This window comes from Carassius auratus, chromosome 17, assembly GCF_003368295.1.
Source record: "Carassius auratus strain Wakin chromosome 17, ASM336829v1, whole genome shotgun sequence".
NCBI lineage: Eukaryota > Metazoa > Chordata > Actinopteri > Cypriniformes > Cyprinidae > Carassius > Carassius auratus.
Genome location: NC_039259.1, coordinates 6,759,357 through 6,781,296, shown reverse-complemented (window position 1 = coordinate 6,781,296; position 21,940 = coordinate 6,759,357). Strand labels below are relative to the sequence as shown.

General features: G+C 38.9%; 1 protein-coding gene across 1 annotated transcript; it reads right to left on the bottom strand.

Moving 5' to 3' along the window:
* Positions 1-6,747: 6,747 nt before the first annotated feature.
* On the bottom strand, positions 6,748-21,204 carry hhipl2 (HHIP-like 2). The gene is made up of 9 exons (XM_026285449.1): positions 20,586-21,204; positions 13,451-14,103; positions 12,233-12,376; positions 11,782-12,113; positions 10,487-10,613; positions 10,157-10,302; positions 9,985-10,066; positions 8,994-9,076; positions 6,748-8,121 (listed from the first exon to the last, which is right to left on the bottom strand). The coding sequence occupies exons 1-9, from the start codon at positions 20,937-20,939 to the stop codon at positions 7,580-7,582; spliced, it is 2,463 nt and encodes an 820-aa protein (XP_026141234.1). The 5' UTR covers positions 20,940-21,204; the 3' UTR covers positions 6,748-7,579.
* Positions 21,205-21,940: the final 736 nt, after the last annotated feature.

Sequence of the window (21,940 nt, the reverse complement as noted above, 5' to 3'; positions counted from 1 at the left end):
TTGTAGTTGTTGTTTTTCAGGCAATGGGCCGAAAACCTGTTTTGAGTGATGCTCTGTAAATAGTTAAAAGGACAAGTTAGTTGAGCCTTTTGTTGAGTTCGACAACCAGGGCCAATTCATGGGTTTGTTGAGCTCTCAACCAGTTGTCATAACCTAATGTCCTGAGCGGTTTCTTTATCCCCAGAGAAATGTAATCACTGTACACTGTAAAACCTGGAAAGTTCAGAATACTCAAAACTTTGGTGGAAACCAATTATCTTAAAACAAGTTATTTTAAGTGCACTGTACTTATTTTACCATACATATTTTTCATTTCAATCATTTTGATGCAATAGTACTTCAATACAAATACTACCTTAAAAAAAGTCACCTACTGTATGCTTCACTCAGGTTAATGAGGCTAAGTTCAGCATTTAAAAAAAAAAAAACTAACTAACCGCAGCTGTATAATTTGTTTATTCAGTCTTATTTGTATTTTTTTTTAAACACTGTGGGTGTTTGAACAAGTGCTTCTGAACATGTCAAACAGACCGGAAGATCATCCATCACAGCTGCTGTGCTTTCAGGACTTCTACTGCTTTCATTGACAGCAATGGCAGATGAAGTCAGGCTCTACCTCTTTGTTACCTGGAATAAACATTAACCATAACTACACTAAAACTAGACAATTGCATTTACTGATTAGCAGTTCTGTTAATGCACTGAATCCTCACATTTCACGTCTTGAAGAACTGTGGGTCCTCTTCACACACCAGGGAAGCACAAAGGGCAACACTGTACATCCTTCAATGACAAAGCAAACATGAACATGTTAAACAAGCAAGCTAACTTTCTTTTATAGATAGTGATGGAGGTATTTAGTGTTGACAAATTAAAACTCGCCTTAAGATCATCAACATTTAAAATGTCACGCAAGGTCTCTGAAATCTTGCTGGTGCTTGTTACTTTCTGTGATATGTGGAACTCAGCACAAACCTAGAAAACCACAAACAGAGATGGGACCAAGTCACACATGTGCAAGTCTCAAGTAAGTCTCAAGTCTTAACCTTCAAGTCTCAAGTAAGTCCCAAGTATTTTTTTCTTGGGCAAGTCAAGTCAAGTCAAGTCACAAGCTATGTCAAGTCAAGTCCAAGTCAAGTCACCTTAATATTGTTATTTTACCTGCAGAATCTGATCTTAATAAAGTTAAAAGACAAGATATAAGTAACTGTCAGTAAATTAAAATAATTTGGATTTGCATTGTAAATACTCATGTTCAGTAAAATACATCATGGAATCAAACAAAATTGTAACTTCCTAAAATTATTTATTTTTCACTTCTGCCAACAGTGTTTGAAATGTTTTACATTTTCAACATTGAGTCCATAAAACTAAACATCCAACAGACTCCTCTCTGAACACCTCTCTCTCTCTCTCTCTCTCTCTCAAACACAGTTTACATACAACATTAAACTGTTACATTTCTCCTCTCTCTCTCTCTCTCTCTCTCTCTCTCTCACACACACACACACACACACTCTCTCTCTCTCAGAGTATAGAATATAAATATGACGTATTTTCAGTTGTTTCATACTTTTTTTTAATGTACAGTACAGACCAAAGGTTTGGACACACCTTCTCATTCAAAGAGTTTTCTTTATTTTCATGACTATGAAAATTGTAGATTCACACTGAAGGCATCAAAACTATGAATTAACACATGTGGAATTATATATGTAATTATATACATAACAAAAAAGTGTGAAACAACCGAATATTCGATATTCGTAATATTCTTGGTTCTTCAAAGTAGCCACTTTTTGTTTTGATTACTGCTTTGCACACTCTTGGCATTCTCTTGATGAGCTTCAAGAGGTAGTCACCTGAAATGGTCTTCAACAGTCTTGAAGGAGTTCCCCGAGAGATGCTTAGCAGTTGTTGGCCCTTTTGTCTTCTGTCTGTGGTCCAGCTCACCCCTAAACCATATCGATTGGGTTCAGGTCCGGTGACTGTGGAGGCCAGGTCATCTGGCGCAGCACCCCATCACTCTCCTTCTTGGTCAAATAGCCCTTGATGCCTTCAGTGTGACTCTACAATAGTCAATAGTCATGAAAATAAAGAAAACTCTTTGAATGAGAAGGTGTGTCCAAACTTTTGGTCTGTACTGTACATAACAAAAAAGTATGAAACAACTGAAAATACGTCATATTTATATTCTGTACTGTATATATATATATATATATATATGTATGTAATATGCACTTGTCATGATTGGGTAATCGCGGCAGCTACATTTGTTTTTCTGATTAATTGTTTTGCTCTATGAGAAAGACAAGGTAACAAAATATTCGGGGCTTATGCCCCCTTAGCCCAGCCCTAGCGCCGCCCCTGGAATACGTTTTTTTTACGGCCTGCTAGCGGATCATTAGGGGCTGTTCACATCACGTCTTCTGTGCGCGCAAGTTCGTTATTTCCAATGTAGGCGCGCGGTATGCACGCTCATTATGGAAGCAACGCGCTCAACATCTAAACTTTTCAGAATGCCGCAAGCGCACCGCAGGTCATGTGACAATAACTAACCAATCAGCTTCATCCTTTCTCGTATCAACGTTGAAAGCTCAGCTAAGAAATCCATTTATCCTTTGCTGAAATTTCCGCGTTTTCATTGAGAGAGAGCGTGTCATGGATGCTTAGCAATGACAGACGCCCCAGGAGAACTTCTGCACGAGCGCTTTGGAAAGAAGTAGAAAGCGGCGCGACTAGCGTTTTCCACGCGTTTTTAGGCGCGAACTATTGAAGACAAAAGCGATGACCCTCGGTACCTCTCAGGCTGACATGTTGATGTGATGTGATATCTGATTTAAGTGGGCGTGGTGTGTGTAAGGTAGAGAGGGCATGACTGATGATAGTGTCCTGATCCAGTCACGACGCTATTCTCAGCCTGCGCTCCAGCTGAGTAATCAACTTTATTTTAAAAAATAATTTATATATTTTATATTCAAACTGAAAACATGATGTAATTAACACTCAAGTCATTCAAGTTATCGTGTCTCAAGTCAAGTCAAGTCCCGAGTCTTTAACTTCCAAGTCCGAGTCAAGTCTCAAGTCCTAAAAATAGCGACTCGAGTCGACTCGAGTCCAAGTCACCAAGTCACAAGTCCCCATGTCTGACCACAAACACTCAAGAACAGAACCAATAATGGATCTAGAAAACAGAAAGAGGAGTCTGTGTCCAGATGTCTGAGGAAATATCACACAACTTGCATTTCAACACAATAAAAGTTACCATAATTGTTGAGAAAGATTCAACAGAAAGTTTGTAAATGTTTACTACAAACTTGCAGATTTAATTAGGTCTCTTATCCAGTAATTAAGTTCAAGCCCATGTATTAGCCATAAAGGGGACATCAGATGCAAAATTCACTTTCAAATATCAATTATTTGTTTTGATTGCCTGGAGCAGCAGTCTATCACGTGTAAGCGCAGTAAGCTCTAGCTGCTTACTCTTTCACACATTATACTGTATGCAGCCCGGATTCAGCTGCGTCCTTCTTATGTGCAAAGCATGTTGGGCACTCTCACTCCCATCCAGTGTAAGCAACCCTGTCTCGGAGCATAAAATAAGATGTTTTTCGGCGTCCACTAACTCTCAAAGCACGCTCCTCACCCAAGAGCATTGCACTGTCATATAACATGGTCTGCCTCATATAAGCACAAAATGCACACTTTGTGTTCTCTTACTGACAATACCACTTTTTACAGCACTCTTCCTTTATGATCGGTGCTTTAATGCGTAACTGTCCTTACCCTAACCTCATCCTCTTGCACTGAGCCTGAACCAGCTATGGAACTAAAATAGTGGCATTAATGCCACCTGTTCACAATATACAAAAGGAGCGTACAGTGTTTTAGACAGGTCGACACTAAAATGTGCTCCTCTGTACGATTTGACAAAGCTGGTAGACAGAATGCAGAAGGTGCCTCTGTCAAAATCATTCCCTAATGTGATGCTCCCCCCATCTGCGAGTGGTGGGTTATACATACAAAGCTCAGACTGCCCTGTTTCAAATGTTAGGAAGCTATGGAATCTTCACAGAGCCAATGATTAAGCAAATGTCTGTTCACATTCACATTTCACAGGCCCTTTCTTTCCGAACATGCTGCACATTCCTTGTTCAAGCTCTTGTTCTGTCCAGGCTGGACTATTGCAATGCTCTCTTGGCAGGTCTTCCAGCCAATTCTGTCAAACCTTTACAATTAATCTAGAACGCAGTCGAAAAGAAGAAAAGAAAAGTGAAAGTCATGACATTTTGTCAACAGAATCTGGTGCTCTGCATTTAACCCATCCAAGTGCACACACACAGCAGTGATAGGGAACACACACACACACACACACACGCACCATGAACACACACCCAGATCAGTGGGCAGCTATTTGCTCCAACACCCAGGGAGCAATCGGGGATTCAGTGTCTTGCTCAAAGTCCCTTCAGCCATGGCTATTGAGGGTGGAAGTGCACTGTTCATTCACTCCCCCTTCTACAACTCCTGCCAGCACTGAGACTCGAACCTGTGGGTTACAAGTCCGACTCTCTAACCATTAGGCCACAGCTGCTCCCAAGCGTTAAAGGCATGTTCCACCTCTGTTCATCAGTTTGCACTAGCTCGCATAAAATTCAAGGCATTTAAGGCACAATATGTACGTTTTTGCCGCTAGAAGGCCCATATTCAAAACAAACAAAGAAAGCTGTAGTTTGATGACGCCGTCCTGAGTGTGTGGAATCATGGGAGTTGTCTTCTTCATCCCCACAGCCGACGCAATCCAACACAACTCGGGCAGAAATCATGTTCATGGATAAGCTAATGATTTATTAATGTCGTAGTAAGAATCAGGGTGAGGCTGAAAGCTGTCGAAGCGAAACAAGTTCGCCGAATGAACGTGACACATGGCTTAAAGCAGCAGAGCTTTTATTATGCCACTGTAGACCGCTTCCGCTCCTTCCGGTGTAAAGCAGTGCTGTTTTATCCTACTATACATTTGAGAGTTCTGTTATATTGCTGTCTAATAAAATGCATAGCATATTAAAGTGGTTTTGGTGTTTCCATGTTTTCTTGTACAGTAGACATCATTTTTGAGTGTAGACAGGTGCACATTATCTGATGATGCCACAGCACATATATATATAGCAAACAACTTGTGTGATCTACCTTTAAATTCTTTAAGATTATCATAAAGATGAAGCAACGACAAAATATGGGTACCCCGAGAGGCAACCTAATTAAGATACATGTTAGTACAAGCTTTGTGCTAGAAAAATATAGACTAAAAAGACATGTAAGAGTAGCAGAGAACCAGGTGAAAATATTTTCTTGCGTGCTTCAGGCACTCACTGTAACCGGTCGACACAATCTGGGGGCCCCTTTAAAACTACAAAGATCTTAAGTGCAAGAGTTGCATACAAGTGCTGTTTTTACCAGTCCGACAAGTCATCACCTTTGGGCAATCTCCTAGACAAGTCCTTAGGATTTCTGTCAAACACATGTCGTGCGGTGGCTTTTTGAAACCTAGTTATTAGTTACTGCTTGCCATGAATACAAATAATCTAGTTCCAGCATGTCCTCCGAAGCATTCGTAATGGTATGCCCATAACCTGTGCTTTAATTACAGGATACAGTAGAGCTCTGTATGTGAGAATATAGACCTTTAAAGTAAAAAAAAAAAAAAAATTGTGATCCTCGTGTTGCAGTTCTTCATCAGCATCCCAGTGTAGCTGAAAATGACAAAATTATTTTCCAGTGTAGTTGAAAATGACACAATCTATAAAAAGTTTATAGTCTATATATATTATGAATAGCATAAAATTGGAAAGCAGCTTCCAAGTTTTTACATAATATGTATACCATATAGGATAGGCATTACAGGTATAAAAATGATTATTTATTTTCAGTATTTACCTACTTTTTCTCCAACCAGCAACAAAATTTTTGCCAAACTTAAAAATGACTAAAGTAATGACCAGTATAGAATTAAAGAATTAACATTTTAATGATATGATATCTAATTTACTATAAGCATTTTAGGCGTTTCAAGCATTTTGATGTCAAGGACGCACATATGATTCCCTGTAGGGACCCCTTCTTAAAATACAAGGTACATTTTATTTATTTTAAAGGGAACTTCCTTTTTTGTTTTTTAAATCATATCATATTCAGATATAAATCTCCCATTTCACCTTAAATACTTCAGTGCCATACAGTAAATTTCTTAATCACCTTCATCTTATAAATGCAAGATTATTAGATTCATCACAGTATTGTGCAAACACTGCAAATACAGTATAGACAAATATGTGAATTGTTATAGAATTGTTCATACCAAATATGTAAGATGCATAGTTCAGATTGTCCTTGGAATGAATGGCTTCTGCTTTCACGCTGTGATGAAGCTTACCTGAACGCAAAATGAAGAAGAGCCTGTTGGCTGAAAATAATAAGGATCCTGAATGATGGATTGTTTTTTGCTTTGACAGGATAAAAAGAGTTGTCAGGTAAATGCTGGCAGATTGCAATAACTTGCTTGGAGTTTTTGACATACTACACAGTAGTGATGAGTTAAGAGATAACACCTTTTATGTTGCAGAAGTCAAATGTATTGAAAAAAAATATATATATATATATATTTCCTTGGCACTTTATGGGTGACTTTATCATGAAAAAAGGGCAAATCACATGTTCACTTAGAAGTGTTTTATTAAATGTTTTGTGAAATAACAGCAAAAGCTCAGTTGTTTGGCATTAAAAGGAGTACCATTTTCAAATTCCATTTTACTTTTGGATTAATATGCAAATATGGGCATGTACAATAGCAAAAGTTTAAAAAAAGAGAAAAAATTCTAAAGGCCTGTTCAGCAATTGTGGTTCCCCTTAAATCTTCAATCACAAAACGACTTTTGTAGTTGACCTAGTGCTACAAACACCAAGGGTGTTTCATTCAATCCCTCATTTAAACCCTCATACAGACTTGGATCTGCATTAAAAATAATTTTATTGTAAGCACGACAAAATACTTTACTGAATAAACCATTTTTACTTGCACCAAGAAAGACTTGGTATATATAAGTTTGCTTTTTGCCTGTGTCAATTAAAGCAAAAGCCGTGCCACTTTGGCTTTACATTTCAAAAATGTGCATTTTGGACTTTCTTAGGTATGTCATAAAATTAGCACATTTTATAGTTCAATGTATTTTAGTTTCAAAGAGTTATGTTTCAGAAAGTCTTTTAAAAGCATTTTTGCTTTTTGCATTTTTTTATTTCTCCTTTTAATTTTAGTTTTGGTCTAAAATAGAGATCGTCGCCCCAAACTAATTACTTCACCACATTCCAGAAATAAATCCAACATTTGAAGAATGCTTCTGTGTTGCATGCTCAACAAAATCCTTTTGGCGCAGGACTGTTGTGGTTTTCTCTATGGTCTTTCATATCACACATCTGACTGACCTCAGAACTGCAATTCAGTTGATACATTGTCTGAACAGGATCTCTTTGAATTCTCTTTATTGCTCTACATTACTACCATCTAATTACTACACACACGCATGGCTTATTTAAACAGTTTTTTCTTTTTTGTGAAAGGGATATTTTTAGTCTTTTTTCTGTTGTCTTGATTCTTTTTAGAAACAGTCACCTTAGGTTTGTTCTTCACGGGTTTCTTCACCGCTTTTTTAGTCTTTTGAGTCTTTTGTAGCCAGACCTTGGGCTTTGTCACAACTTTAGGTTTTGTTGGTTTGAGAGGTTTGGGTTTCTTTTTTTCCGGAGCTCCTTTTATGGGCAGTTTGGGATTGAGAGATGACTTCCCTGTGGCTTGCTTGTCCTTCTTGGTTTGTAACAATGACTTCTTGTAAGGAGGAACCTTCTTTAGTGTTTTTGTGCTCGTGTTTATTTGCTTCTCGTTTGCCTGAGTCGTCTTCTTTAACTTTTCTTGGCTCAACTTTGCTGTAGTGGTTTTGGCCGGGATTTTTTTCTTCGGTCCAGATGTGGTGGGTTTGGCCCTTGTGGGCTGGCGTGTGCCTGGTGGTTTAGTGGGGAGTAAGATCTTTTCCAGTGGTGATCTTGTAGGTGTTTCACTTATGTCAAGCACAGTCACTAAAAAAAATAAAATAAAAAATGTATATACATACATACATACACACACACACACACACACACACACACACACAGATATATATATGTGTGTGTGTGTGTGTGTGTGTGTGTGCGTGTGCGTGTGTCTGACCCTGGACCACAAAACTTATGGACCACAAAACATCTAAAAGCTGAATAAATAAGCTTTCCATTGATGTATGTTTACTAGGATAGGACAATATTTGGCCGAGATGCAACTATATGAAATAATAAAATAAAAATAAAAAATATTGAGAAAGTTGTCTTTGAAGTTGTCCAAATGAATTCTTAGCAATGCATATTATTAATCAAAAATAACGTTTTTATATATTTAAGGTAGGAAATTTACAAAATATCTTCATGGAACATGATCTTTATTTAATATCCCAATGATTTTTGACATAGAAGAAAAATCTATAATTTTGACCCATACAGTGTTTATTTTTTATTTTTTTGGCTATTGCTACAAATATTCCCCTGTGACTTAAGACAGGGTCTCTCTCTCTCTCTCTCTCACTCTCTCTCTCTCTCTCTCACACACACACACACACACACACACACACACACACACACACACACACACATATATATATATATATATATATATATATATATATATATATATATATATATAGTCTTTGGGCAATTCTGTTACATAATGCAATTGATTTTCTTTGGTAATCTTAAAAAAATGAAGATAAATAAATAACAGAAAATTCCATTAACAATTACAAAGAAATAGCAAGTAACACTGAATTAAATGTGAACTTTTGAAATAGATCAACTGAAGTACTATTTTCTTGTCAAATGTATTTCAGTCTTTTTTTTTTTTTAAGGATGTAAAATATTCTTACATTCTCTAGGTGTGAATGGCACTTTCTTCCCTCTGACCTTTACAGGAAGTGGCTTGTATTTGCATTTTCCTGGAGGTGCCCTCCTGTGAATAGAGCGAGACAGAGAAAATAACTTCATTAACCTTAAAAATGTAGGACTCATTTAATGCCATGAGGTAAAAAATTTATTTCAAATGGCATCATAATTATTTCAGTATAAATGTATATACAAGGCTGTGTGTGTTTGTGAGGACAATGACCTTCTACTGCTCCTATTAGTGTTGAATCACTACCCCCCCCCCACACTTAGATATTTAAGGAGGGATAAAGAATCGAGAACAGCTGGGACTAATGTATGGTATTTCTATTAGTGAGTGATTTCAGATGTGCTGATAATCTCCAGTAGTCTTGCTGATTGCAACAGGATGACTCTTGATTTTTTTATTGGTTGATTGTTTAAAACATCCGAAAGATAATGTTTGGATTTTTTATATTGTTATTTCAGTCTCTATTTAAGTCATTAATTTATCCTTTCCTAGATTCAACGTATTTTAAAGGCACTGTAATAAAATAAAATATAGTAAAATCAACATGTTAATATATCTGACCCCCTATCACGCAGAATAACATGAACACATCTTTGAGTTATTGCTGATAATTATTTTTGATCTGTGATAGATAGCAGATTTCCAGAAGTCTGGATGGAACCCATTTGGTGGAAGCATGTGCAACAGATTCCAAGATTCCAAAGGAATATACTGTAGACCGCATGCCTTAAACTGACACGTCCTGTAGTCCTTCTGTCTCCCATCATGATGTCTTAACTGACACTTATCCATTACATTTTAAGAACTCTTTTTTTTTAATAGGGAATTTAAATATAATTGGTTATACAGTATAGACAGATTAGGCAAAAAAACATCTGCCATCTCATTTTTACTGTATTGCACGCGTGTGCATATTAAGACTGTTTCAGAAGAAAATGTAACCAAATGTAGCAAACTGTACCTACCTGGATGGATCCATGAATTTGTAGAGCGTGCCAAAGGGAGACATTGCACTTGGGTAGGAGGTCGCCAAAAAATAAAGTTCTCCTTCAGGAAAAAATACAATTATATATACACAATTGCACAATTGCATTTATACATGTATTGTGCCTTATAGTGTACTGTGCACAAGCCCACCCGCTTCATCCTCTGCAAATGAGATGATGAACTTGTGGTGATGATTTATAAGGCCAGGAAAAGAGCAGGTTTTAGTGTCACCCATGCACACATTCTTTTCCTTCCAACTCCCAGATTTCTTCTCCTCCTCCAGAGCCATTAATCGTCTGAATAGGAACGAAAGCTTGAATTTTCATTGTTTCCAGACATATTTTAAGAAAAAAGTAGTGACCGATTGACCTAAAAATGACTCTCATGAGCTGTACATTTTATACTCCTCATTGAGAGTTGATTGGGCATGAAAGACAGTTATATTTAGTTGTTAAAAAATGAAAGAGAGTTGGTCCTTACCCACTCATAAAGTCTCCAAAAATATAAAGACCATTGAGGTTTGGTGATTCGCATCCCCTGTACACGTAACCTCCAGTTACCGATTTCCCAACATGGTGTCCATAGGCAAATATTGGCAGAATGTCATCTATAAAAACAACAAATGTTTTTGTGTAATTAAAACAACGTGTATACAGAATTTAAATTAAATACTTATAGCAGTCATTAAATACTTAAAGTTTAGCAGTTTCTTTACATTTCATCCTAAAAGAACCATCTGTTATTAGTTTCTCACCCTTTGTGTTGCTCTGATCCTAAATTATTCTCTTTCTTTAATTAAAATTCTACATTGTTTTATGAATCCAGAATGTCCAACCTATTCCTATTTATTAAGATATTGGCAAGCTCTAAAAAGGACAGAAAAATCATAAATGTGATCCATGTAACTTGTGCATTATATTCTATGTCTTACCGGAGCTTTACTCTGAGGAAAAGACAAAAATTTAAGCCATTATTACACTGAATTTACATTTAGTCATTTAGCAGACACCTTTATTTAAAGCGACTGACAGATGAGGACTATGGAAGCAATCAAAAACAACAAAAAGGCAATGATACGCAAGTGCTATAACAAGTCTCAGTTAGCTTAACGCAGTTCACGTAGCAAGGATTTTTTTTTTTTATTATATAGTAAATAAAAAGAAACCAGATAGAATAGAAAAATAATAGAGCGAACTAGTGTTAGAGGCATTTTTTGCTTTTATTTAATTATTTATATTAAATGTAGGCTCATTGCATTGTCACCAAATGTTATTGTTTCTTCTGTGTCATGTGACCAATTGCAAATTAGCTAGATTCAAAAATGCTAAATTAAATAAGATCAGAGAGCTATGCAGAGGAAAAGATATCTAATGTATGAATAGATTTTCTCAAACAAATCTATCATAGGAATTAAGAAGACTTGAAATCAAAAATCTATTAAAATTCTAAATTCCTTTTTTATATCATGTTTTTTCTCATTTGGGAGATTGGCAGTGTAAATCATCAACTTTTTTTACATGAAAAACACAAGCTGCTCAAAAATGGCATGGGAGTAAATAATGACTTTTTAAAGTAACTATTCATTAAAGATCATTTGAAATGCTCAAAATGAACAATCTCCAGAAATCAGGAGCACAAATTTATTGACTGGCCAGTGGTATGAAGTTCTCCAGTGACCAGTTTCACTGAACAGTAAAAATTTCTGGAATGCTCCATTTGATCTGTCATTTTCTTTGACCCAAATGTGTTTGTCATTATTCTACTGTCCAGCTCACCTAGAGAAGAGTTCTGGCATAATTTCATATCAAAGCATTCAAATCCTTCTTTGGCTCTCCATCCATAGTTTCCCCCTTTCACAATGATGTCAACCTCCTCATATCGATTTTGACCCACATCACCGCAGAATATTCTCCCTCTCCCGTAACCAGTGAGTGGATCCCCTCGATCCACCGAGCAGCGCCACATATTCCTCACACCGTAGGCATAGACCTCTGGCCTTGCATCAGGCTCTCCAAGAAAGGGATTGTCTGGAGGAATCTTATAGGGTTTCCCATCTATACTTCTACCATCCACATCAATCCGAAGCACTTTTCCTAACAATGCTGATCTGAAACATATTTGCATAGCAGGTAAAGCTTTTGTGATAAAACTGTCTAAGAGGGAGTTACTGGAGTTTTATCAAAGCACTATGCATAATTTGTGACACTCATAAGGAACTGTCCTTACCTGTTTTGGGAATTTCCAAACTTTCCAAAAGGGTCTCCTGCTTTTCCTCCATCCCCTGTAAAGATGTACAGATATCCGTCTAGACCAAAAAGAAGCTGCCCACCATTATGGTTTGCTGCAGGCTCCTCAATCTCAAGAAGAACTCTGTGGATACAGATTTGTAAATGAAGACATTGAGGAGGAAACACATAAAACAGCCTACTATCCAAAACCATAAAAGCACCATTACAAAGTGAGTACCACAATAACCAAAATGTTCCGAAGTCAAATGATGGCTTTGTGTAAAGAACAGTTGGTTTTCTCTGAAATCAACTATGGCGTGAGTTTGGACTTCAATAACATTTGGTCACGAGACTCCAAAAAAACAGTGATGTTTGATAATGCCATTAAAGTTTTCTACACATTGCCCTATTTTAGCAATCCTATAACATCATTGCAGATCATAGTGTGACATGGATCTAATAAACTTGGGTAGAGACATGCATGTAACTGTAAGATGATGACACCTATTGAGAAATTCAGTATGTTACGATGAACGTTCCTATAGAAGAATAAAACGCATCAGCATCCGCTAGCTGGAAACAAAAAGAGCATGATGAATCGCACTTTGGAAGTTGTTTTTATGTGTGCAGAAAAAAGTGGAAGCAGCAAAAGAGGAAGGGATAAAGCTTGAGGAAAATAATTTTAAGTTTAAGCGCCATGTCGCGTTGATTTCATGTGGTCAGTAAACATGGGTTGTAGCAGCAAACACACTGTGCGATGAGCATGCCGAATTTCTGACACTGTTAGAAAATTATTGTATAGTCTATCTTTGGTCGCAAGACCGTGACAACGAATGTCTTTGAACTTCTCTCACTGTGTGACACAAGACCACCGATTATGAGCTAGGAATCACAGAAATTGCCACAATTGTTTCACGATGCCAATCTTTCGTCTGGGACAGCCGAAAATCATGCATTGTGTCTCAGGTTTTACTTGCAGCTTGACAAGACATATCCTGAAATCTAAAGCATTTTTGGGACTTGACTGACATGTTGACAATTAAATTTTTACGCAATTTTAAGACGAAAGAATCTTTTTAGTTTCCCAGAAAAAATAACAATGTGCGAATATGGAACGGGAGAAGATTAGAAATTTTTCATTTTTAGGTGAACAATTTCTTTAACACATATATTTTTTGACAACACGTGCACAACATAGTAGATCAAACCTATTAACCTCTCTGAGTGGGGGTCTGCCACGTTCATGTCATGAGCCGAGACCTTCATCTCGCTGATGCGAATTTTCTCCAGCTTGCCATTGATCAAAATAGAGTAGTAGATGAAGAAGCGGCCATTGTTTCGGTACTTTGGATGGAAGGCGAGACCCAGGAAACCTCTTTCATCTCCCAGCCACTGTGTGGTCAACACCTCCCCGCTAATGTCCAGGAAGGGCTGCTCTAAGCGGCTGCCATCTTTCAGATACACCCATACGAAGCCAATCTGCTCTGCCACGAACATGCGGTGGGTATCATCTCCGCTGTGGACCATCAGCACAGGGTTCCTCAGCCCATTGGCCACTTCTGTCAAGCACAACTGCAGGCAGCCTTTGGTGTCCTCCACCACCTTGCCCAGATTGCTGTACAGGTCATTGTTCCCCAGGACGTTGGGGTAGCAGTAGTCCTGGTCAGCGAGGTTAATGAGGTTGCAGAAATGAGAGCGGTCCTTCTCGCACGTCTCCAGCAGTGTCTGGCTGTTGGTTAGATACTTGACCACAGAATGGCACTTGATGTGAAATTCTGAGCAGTAAGCGAAGCACAGTCCTGGTAAGTGACGTACTGGAGTGTATGGGTCTTCAGCATCAAACAAGTGTGCGGCATATGGAGAACATTCCTGCAAACGAGCAAAACAAGTCTTACAATTAACTACATTTTTGAAGCTAACTGGTTTCAATCAAACATCCCAACTCACAAGTCTCTGATGTTCTAGTCTATAATGAGGCCCAGTTCTGTTCCTGGAGTTCTACCCTACTGTAGAACAGTCCCAGTATTCAAGGACTCCTTGACTCCAAAACCATTTTCGTGGAGAATCTGGAGTCTGAGTCAAGACCGAGTCCAGGCTTGAGTACTAAAACACTGTAGACTACCAACCACAACACTGTGTGTGTGCTGCAGAGATTCATGTAACACTGATGCAAAAACGTCTTCATCACCCCAAGGAAAAGCATATTTATATTGTCTGAATCATTCAGACTAGGATCGGACAACCTGATGTTTCTTTCCTGCAGAGTATAGCTCTAGCCCTCATTAAACCTTCAAGTAAAACGCAAGTCTTGATTAGCTTGTTAAGGTGTGCTTTATTAGGTTTGGAGCTAAACTCCTGCAAAGCAGGAAAATGGATCTCGAGGGCCAGATTTGCCAATCCCCAAAGCAATGCAAATGCCGTCCCGCCAGTTTTATATTTTAGTCTTTAGCTTACTACCACTTTTTTGTGTGTACTAGCTAAGGGTGGAACAGTACGCAAAAATCACAGTTCGGTATGTACCTCGGTTTTAAAGTCACAGTTCGGTTAATTTTCGGTACAGTAAGGGAAAGAAATACAAACATTAAACTGCAGGTTGTTTATTAACTTAAATTATATATATAACTTTTCCAAAGTGTAAAGTGCAGCAACAACAGTTTCAGTTTTTAGACCTGCTCAGATATTGGGTTGGCCCAATTGGAATTAAGAGCAAAGGTCTGTTTAAATGCAGACGGGAGCTGAAGTATAGTCATTTTTTTCCTAGTTGTAGTGATGTTCACACTCGCGTGATGTCTTTTGAAAACTCTAGAATCAGCTGCAGGGCGGGATTTGCACTGAACGCGGAGGCTTCCGCCACTTAATATGTTCGTGTGGAAATACGAAAATGCACCTATGTTCCAACCACAAAATATTGCATTCGGTCATTCGGTGCACACGTGCACCGTACTGAAAGCCCTGTACTGAAATGGTCCGGTTCGAATACATATAACGTTACACCCCTAGTACCAGCACTTCTGACATGTTGCCAGTACTCAGAGTCAAAGCATCACTGTCTGGGTGATTAGAAATTACACTATACGGCCCTGTATACAAGAACGCAGTTATTTTTAAAACTGCAGCTTTTTCTATGCGGTTTGGCCATTCATCCACACTCAAACGCAGCACCAAGTCACTGAAACATTTTTGAAAATGCTCGCCAGTGATGATTTGATGATGTGATGATTTTCAAAAACTATGGTTGCAGTGTTATCATGTACACACATGTCTCTATGGGGAACACTTCGTCGTGATCCATGTCTGAAGCATACATTGAAAAAACACCAAAGAGATGGCGAGCGACAGCCCCTGACGTCACTACCGGTGCGACTAAATAAGGTGCCACGAAAACGTGTCATTAACTTATTCGTCTGAAGCTTGCGTCCGAAGCCAGGCATGGAGCTAGAGGACGCAGTGTCTCATTCCCTACTCAGGGAACCATGGTTACATTCGTAACCTGATACGTTCCTTTTCAAGGGAACTTCAAACTGCGGCCTCGAGGGGTTGCTATGGGGAACAGTATACCCATGTCGCCATGCTGAGTGGAGTGCAGGCCAGAATCATGGTGAACACTAAGTACCAACTATAATATTTGCATGGGAGTTGCCCCTGGGATGTTAGATGGCTGTCCGTGACATACCCCTTACAGCTACATACCCAACTTTCTTGTTAGGGCCTCGGCCCAGGGTAGAGCTGAAGGCTTGCAATCAAGAAATATTCCTTTGAAGGAAGCGTGCAAACTTAACACAGTGTGGATTTCAGAAAGTGCACAAAGACTTCACGTGCACACTTACCATACCATGGATTTAAGATACTATTGTAAGGAGGCGGTTCTCATGGAATTCTGATAGAGCAGCTCATAGATGGAATGGTGCACCTCAAAACAATATGTTTGAGAGTCATCAACTCGATCTGTGGAAATAATACTGGAGCGCTCTGGGGAAAGAACAGAGAACTCAATCTCACATGAGAGGAGAACTTCAAATTCAGAAAGAGAATAGCGCACTCATAGGCAACCCTTCTTGGAAAAGTGGGAGCACTGCTAAACTACCACGAGAACCTCCAAAATAGCCCCTCATGTTGAGGGAAGCAATGCTTGAAGTGTATAAATAAATACACACTGGCTGAGTGGAGCCAAAGGAACCAAGGTCTAACTATCTCAAGAAAGGCAATGAAGCTGAGCGCGTTACCCTTGCCGTACAGGATTTCAGAAAGTGCGCAAAGACTTGCTTGCACACTTACCACTTACGTGGATTTTAGAAGGGGTGCAAAGTGTTCATGTGCACACTCACCACCATGTGGTTTTCAGAAAATACACAGAGCTTAGCGTTTGTAACTATAGGTTCCTAAGCATCGCAGAGGCGCTGAACTGCACAGGAGAGGCAAGCTCTACAAACCTCTGTCAAGGGAAGCATCACCTGAGGCAGCATATACAAGAAGACTTCTCTAACTGCCACATCCACTTCCCGCTTGATGCAACAACAACAACTAGGCGGCCAGGAAGCCCCTAAGGGTGTCCTGGCCGGATATCCATGAAATTCCTTAGGGGTGCTCCGATCACGATCGGCCGATCGTTAATGCGCATCTCGTCAGTAAAGCCGGTTTTCTAATCAGCGTTTAATTGCATCAGGTGCGTGGTTTCACATAGAGCAGCTGTTACTACACAGAGCTGTTGTTAATAGAGAAGATGCACCAAAAAACGCTGAAAATGAAGTGGATTTGCGCATCTTCTCTATTAAAAATGGCTCTGTGTAGTAACAGCTGCTCAATGTGAAATCACGCACCTGATGGAATTAACGGCTCATTAGAAAACCGGCTTTACTGACGAGATGCGCTTAACGATCGGCCGATCGTGATCGGAGCACCCCTAAAATTCCTTGCAGTGCCTGTGATCTCGCCGCCTGATACTGGAAACATGAAGCTGGTATGAAGGAAATCATACCGGCTGGACATAATGCTGACGAGTGTTTAGTAAACACTGTAACTGTAACAATGCAAAGGAAACTCACAAAAGTTGTTAATACACACATAACCACCAGCAATTTAATACATATATAAGTATATAGAGAATGGGCTTCATACTCACCCACCCTAGTTCCTGTGCTGGAGCCCCGTTCAAGGGGTGCCTCATTTTAGTCCGGACCATCAGTAAGGTGGTTGCTATGAACATAGAACCAACCAAAAACATCACCGGTCCAGCACAGGACACTGTTATGGAAGAAGTTCCCACCTAACCTCAGTCAGGTGGAGAGCTGGTGGTTACAGGGCAATTAGGAAGGGGAGGATAAGAGCAGATGTAAAAAAAAACCAAAGGGAATGAGTAGATACCTAAGTATCGCTCTGATTCAGACGAGAACGCTGCCTCTTCTGGATCACATCCCTTAGGTCCTGCCTACCCTCTTGTGACTCACCATTCCTCTTACCCCTACCCACAGGTGGGGGAGGAGCGCGAATCGTGACACTAGCCTTCTGTGCCCGTCTTTTATCCTCAGATCGAGACAGGCCAGGACCCCTATGTTGTTCAGGCTCGGACCTGGACCTTCGTGGAATGAAGGGTTTGAAGACAGCTGAGCATGCCTTCACCTCCCTGAACTTCTCGACTACGGTATGAGCTGAGGTACTGAAAAGTTCAGAAAGGTGAAACCGGAGCATCGAGAAGAAAGCCCCTTTCTTTCTTCCCGATGTCTGCCAGGTTCACCCACAGATGCCTCTCCGTTACCACCATGGCCTTCATAGACCTTCCCATGGCGGAGCGACCTGCTTGGTAGCACGGAGAGAGAGATCTGTGGTGTGGTGCAGCTCGGCTACCTGATCAGATAAAAGGCCCTCGCCTTTATCCAGGTCCTCCAGCAGATCAGCCTGATAAGCCTGAAGCACCGCCATCATGTGCAACAAAGCAAAAGCCTGACCTGCTGCTGCGTGTGCCCTGCCATTTAGATGGCAAGCAAGAGAGGACGTCTCCCCCACAGAGAAATACTACAGGGGGCATCCTCTCATAGCCGCTTTCGTGCATTGCCTCGATGTTGGCATAACACTGTTGGCACGGGTTGTTTTTCAAGTCCGCAGGTTGAAGTTACCCCAATTACATGATATATATCTGCTGCAATGTAAATTTTACACAGGGAATCCTGTCAAAAAACATGTATTTTACCCCCCAGATTTTTAATGAGGGTCATCCTTATGCGGCGAGTTTTGAGTAGCAATTGGGTGGGTTTTGTTGTGAAAACTTGGCAACCTTGCGGGACATTGGGTGGGTTGGTGTACAGGCACTTCTTTTCCGCTTCAAGAGCTGGCTTCAGCCCTAATTAAACACATCCGAATCAGCTAATGGAGGTCTTCAGAATCACTTAAATCTTCCAGGCAAGTGTTTTGGAGCTGGCTGGAACTAAACTCAGCAGGATGTTGTCCCTCCAGGAGCAGAATCAGACATCCTTGCTCTTTGGGTCTATAATTCGACTCAGACTCTATGACTTTCTCTCCGACTCTGACTCAACCTTTTCAGATTTGACCTGAACTCTGACTTGAATTAGCTGGTCTGGATTAACAATACTAGTTCTGACCCTGCTTCACCTGTTTGTAATTATCAAGTGTTCCTGGGAGAACTTACTTGGTTCAGGTGTGTTTAAATATGACTGGAGCTGAACTTTCCAAGAAGGTATGACTCCAAGTGCAGAATTAAGGACCCCTGCCCTATAATATGCATCTGGTTCATCCTTAAATGTAAGTTACTCAATCTTCCCCAGTGAAAACTACATGTAAAATCACTACAAAATGTAACTGTACAACTTTTAAAAGAGTAGAGTTGTGACGTTCGCGAACGAACCGATTCTTTTGAACGGCTCATAACCATGAACGATGGGAGCCGAGTCGCGACTGGAGAGGAGCCGTTCTTTCTATCGTTCTTTTTTCCTATGCGTGTTCATACAAATGAGCTCCGCCAGGAGACAGAACAGTTATAGGGGGAGGGGCGCACCCAGCGCAGGCCAACCCTTTATAGCGTGATGATATTAGTTATTAGTTGTGCATGCATTTACATTGCATTTTGTGTTCATTTAAAACTTATTTTAAAATCATTAAAAATGTTCTTTTGTGATACTGTACTTGTATAGAAATGTTTCACTAAAAGCTGTTTTCCACAGACATTCATTGCAGCCCACTTTGTTATTGTTCATTGACTTGAAGGGGCTGATGTCCTATTTGCAAAGTTTACAGTAGTAATAGTATGTAGTATGTAGACATTTCCATTTTATTTATTCTAATTTTATCTACTTAAAAAAAAAATTAGTTTTCTATCAAAATGTTCTTGTGTGATAACAATGTTCTTGTGTGGAAGTGTTTGTAGTAAAAGCTGTTTTGCACAGAAATTCATTGCAGCCGGCTTTGTTTTTTATGTTTATTTGTGAGTAGGTATTGTATGAATAACATAAGTCAACGTAGTTTTACACACACACACACACTTTGTACTAAAGGTAAATCAAAATAATGATGTCACTGTCTAAGCAGAGGGATTTGTGCAACCCTATGGAATATAGTCGACACATGAGAAATGAGGTAACAATCAATATTTCAGAATAATTCAAACTCAGATATTGGTGTGTGATATCTGAGCTTTAATTATTTGACTACAAATCTCACCTCATAATACCTCCCAGTGATTATTTCCAGGATAAACTGAGATGCTCCCAAGCTGGCTTCTTAAAACTGACTAAATATTTAAAAAGAGCCAAAAGAGCCATTCTTTTGAACGGCTCTTTGAAAGGAACGGATCGCGAAGATCCGGATCCCCTCAAAGAGCCATAAATCCCATCACTATAAAAGAGCCTGATCTGAGATATCATTAATCTGCAGCACAGTTTTTTAAAAGCTCTCACGTCATCTAATAATCTAATGTATGTGCAAATAAGACTGACGAATATTTTACCACTAATAAAATAATACACTGTGAATTTCTGCAAATGTATTAACATCAGAGAATGACAGCTACTGAGAAAACAGAAATCATTTAAGCATTTAAATCTATTAAAACATCAGACATATAGACTACACTCTATTCTGCTGTCAAAAGCAAACTCCTCAAAAATATTACTAAAAATAAATAAATACTAATTACATCCTTTCCATTTTAGATATGGTATTAAGCTGTTTAATGTAAGAGAACAATGAGGACTACTAATTGTTAAAGTTGTTCTGTAATATTATAATATAAATATGAAAGTGAAAATATGAAACTTCTCAGATACCTTCTAACATATTTCAAACATTTAAAAAAAAAATGCAGTTTACTACAGCTTATTTTTCTAATAAAGGATCATACATACCTGACACATAATATCTTTTACCAAATCACCGCACGCTGCATATGCTTCATCACCAATCAGGTCCATTATATCCCAGTATCTCATTGCAATACTGTTGTCTGCTTTTTGGTCACAGCAACCAAACTTCTCATAGTGCCTGCAAAACTCAAGGTGGTAAGGGGGTTTAAAAGGTGGCTGGTAGTCCAGACACTGAGGATGTGCCGAAGTATGTTTCAAATTAGAGAAGTAAATTATTATTATGAGGAATCTGAAGGGTCCTTGGAGCCATTCTGTCCTCTTGGTCAGGAATCTATCCTCAGGGCATTTTGCACGATGGTAAGTGAGTGAATCCGGCTCTCTCGGCATTTTTGCCATGTGCCTAGAGTGGAGTGTGTTTGCTATTAAACGTGTGTGTCTGGTTAAGCAAGCATACACTGTGAGTGCGTGCTTGCGCTCGTGCGCGCGTTTGCCCCGCTCTTCATTTATTGAGCGCGTTAGTTATTTGATAACAGGATACCATGTACTTGCCGTATATGAAAATATAGCGATGCAATATTAATACTGTACATAAAGATATCATATTTTTGTTTAATAATTGGTTGAATACAATCAAGTTTATTTTTTTCTTTTAGTTTTTTCTTTTGGGTAAATTCGATAAACTTCTGGTAGGCTACTGTATAAACTCGCGTCTGAACAAAAAACGTGCTAATTTACAAAACATGAGCAGAATAAATCGTATAGATTTCGTTTTCACACATAAATATATAAAATTTAGAGCTAATTATGTTGAGAACTAATTATGTCAATAACTGAAGCTTATGTCCCTGAAAACAAACTCATGTGGGACATCTAGTGGCAAAAAAATTATGCGCAGTAATGTCCAAAATAAATAAATAAATAAATAATTGTAAAAACTATTAAATTAATCACCATTTATTTAGGTGTCTAGTTTAAGTATAATAAAATATGTAAAAAAAAAAAAAATATATATATATGGCCAAAAACTATGAAAGACTATTATAGATATCAGCCGTTAAACAAATATTTATTTAACATTATTTCACCATCTTGATCTTTAAAATAAGGAGCATAGTAAAAAAAATGTTTAGTTTTTTTGACTGATAGCTGTCTAAATTCTTGCTTGCTTAATTGGCTAACTTTCAAAGCTGCACAATGTTATTGTGTAGGCTAATGTCTTTAGAAGAAAGTCTGTATCACAGATGCATAAGCCATCTGCTGCTCTTCAATGACAGGCACAGTAAAAGATATAGTTTCAGTTTATGACATTCCTCATAATCCATCCATGCAGCAATCCAGCCACTTGAACTGGAAAGAGTCTAATGTGCTGCTGCGCCTAAAGAGACTTCTACTTCTGT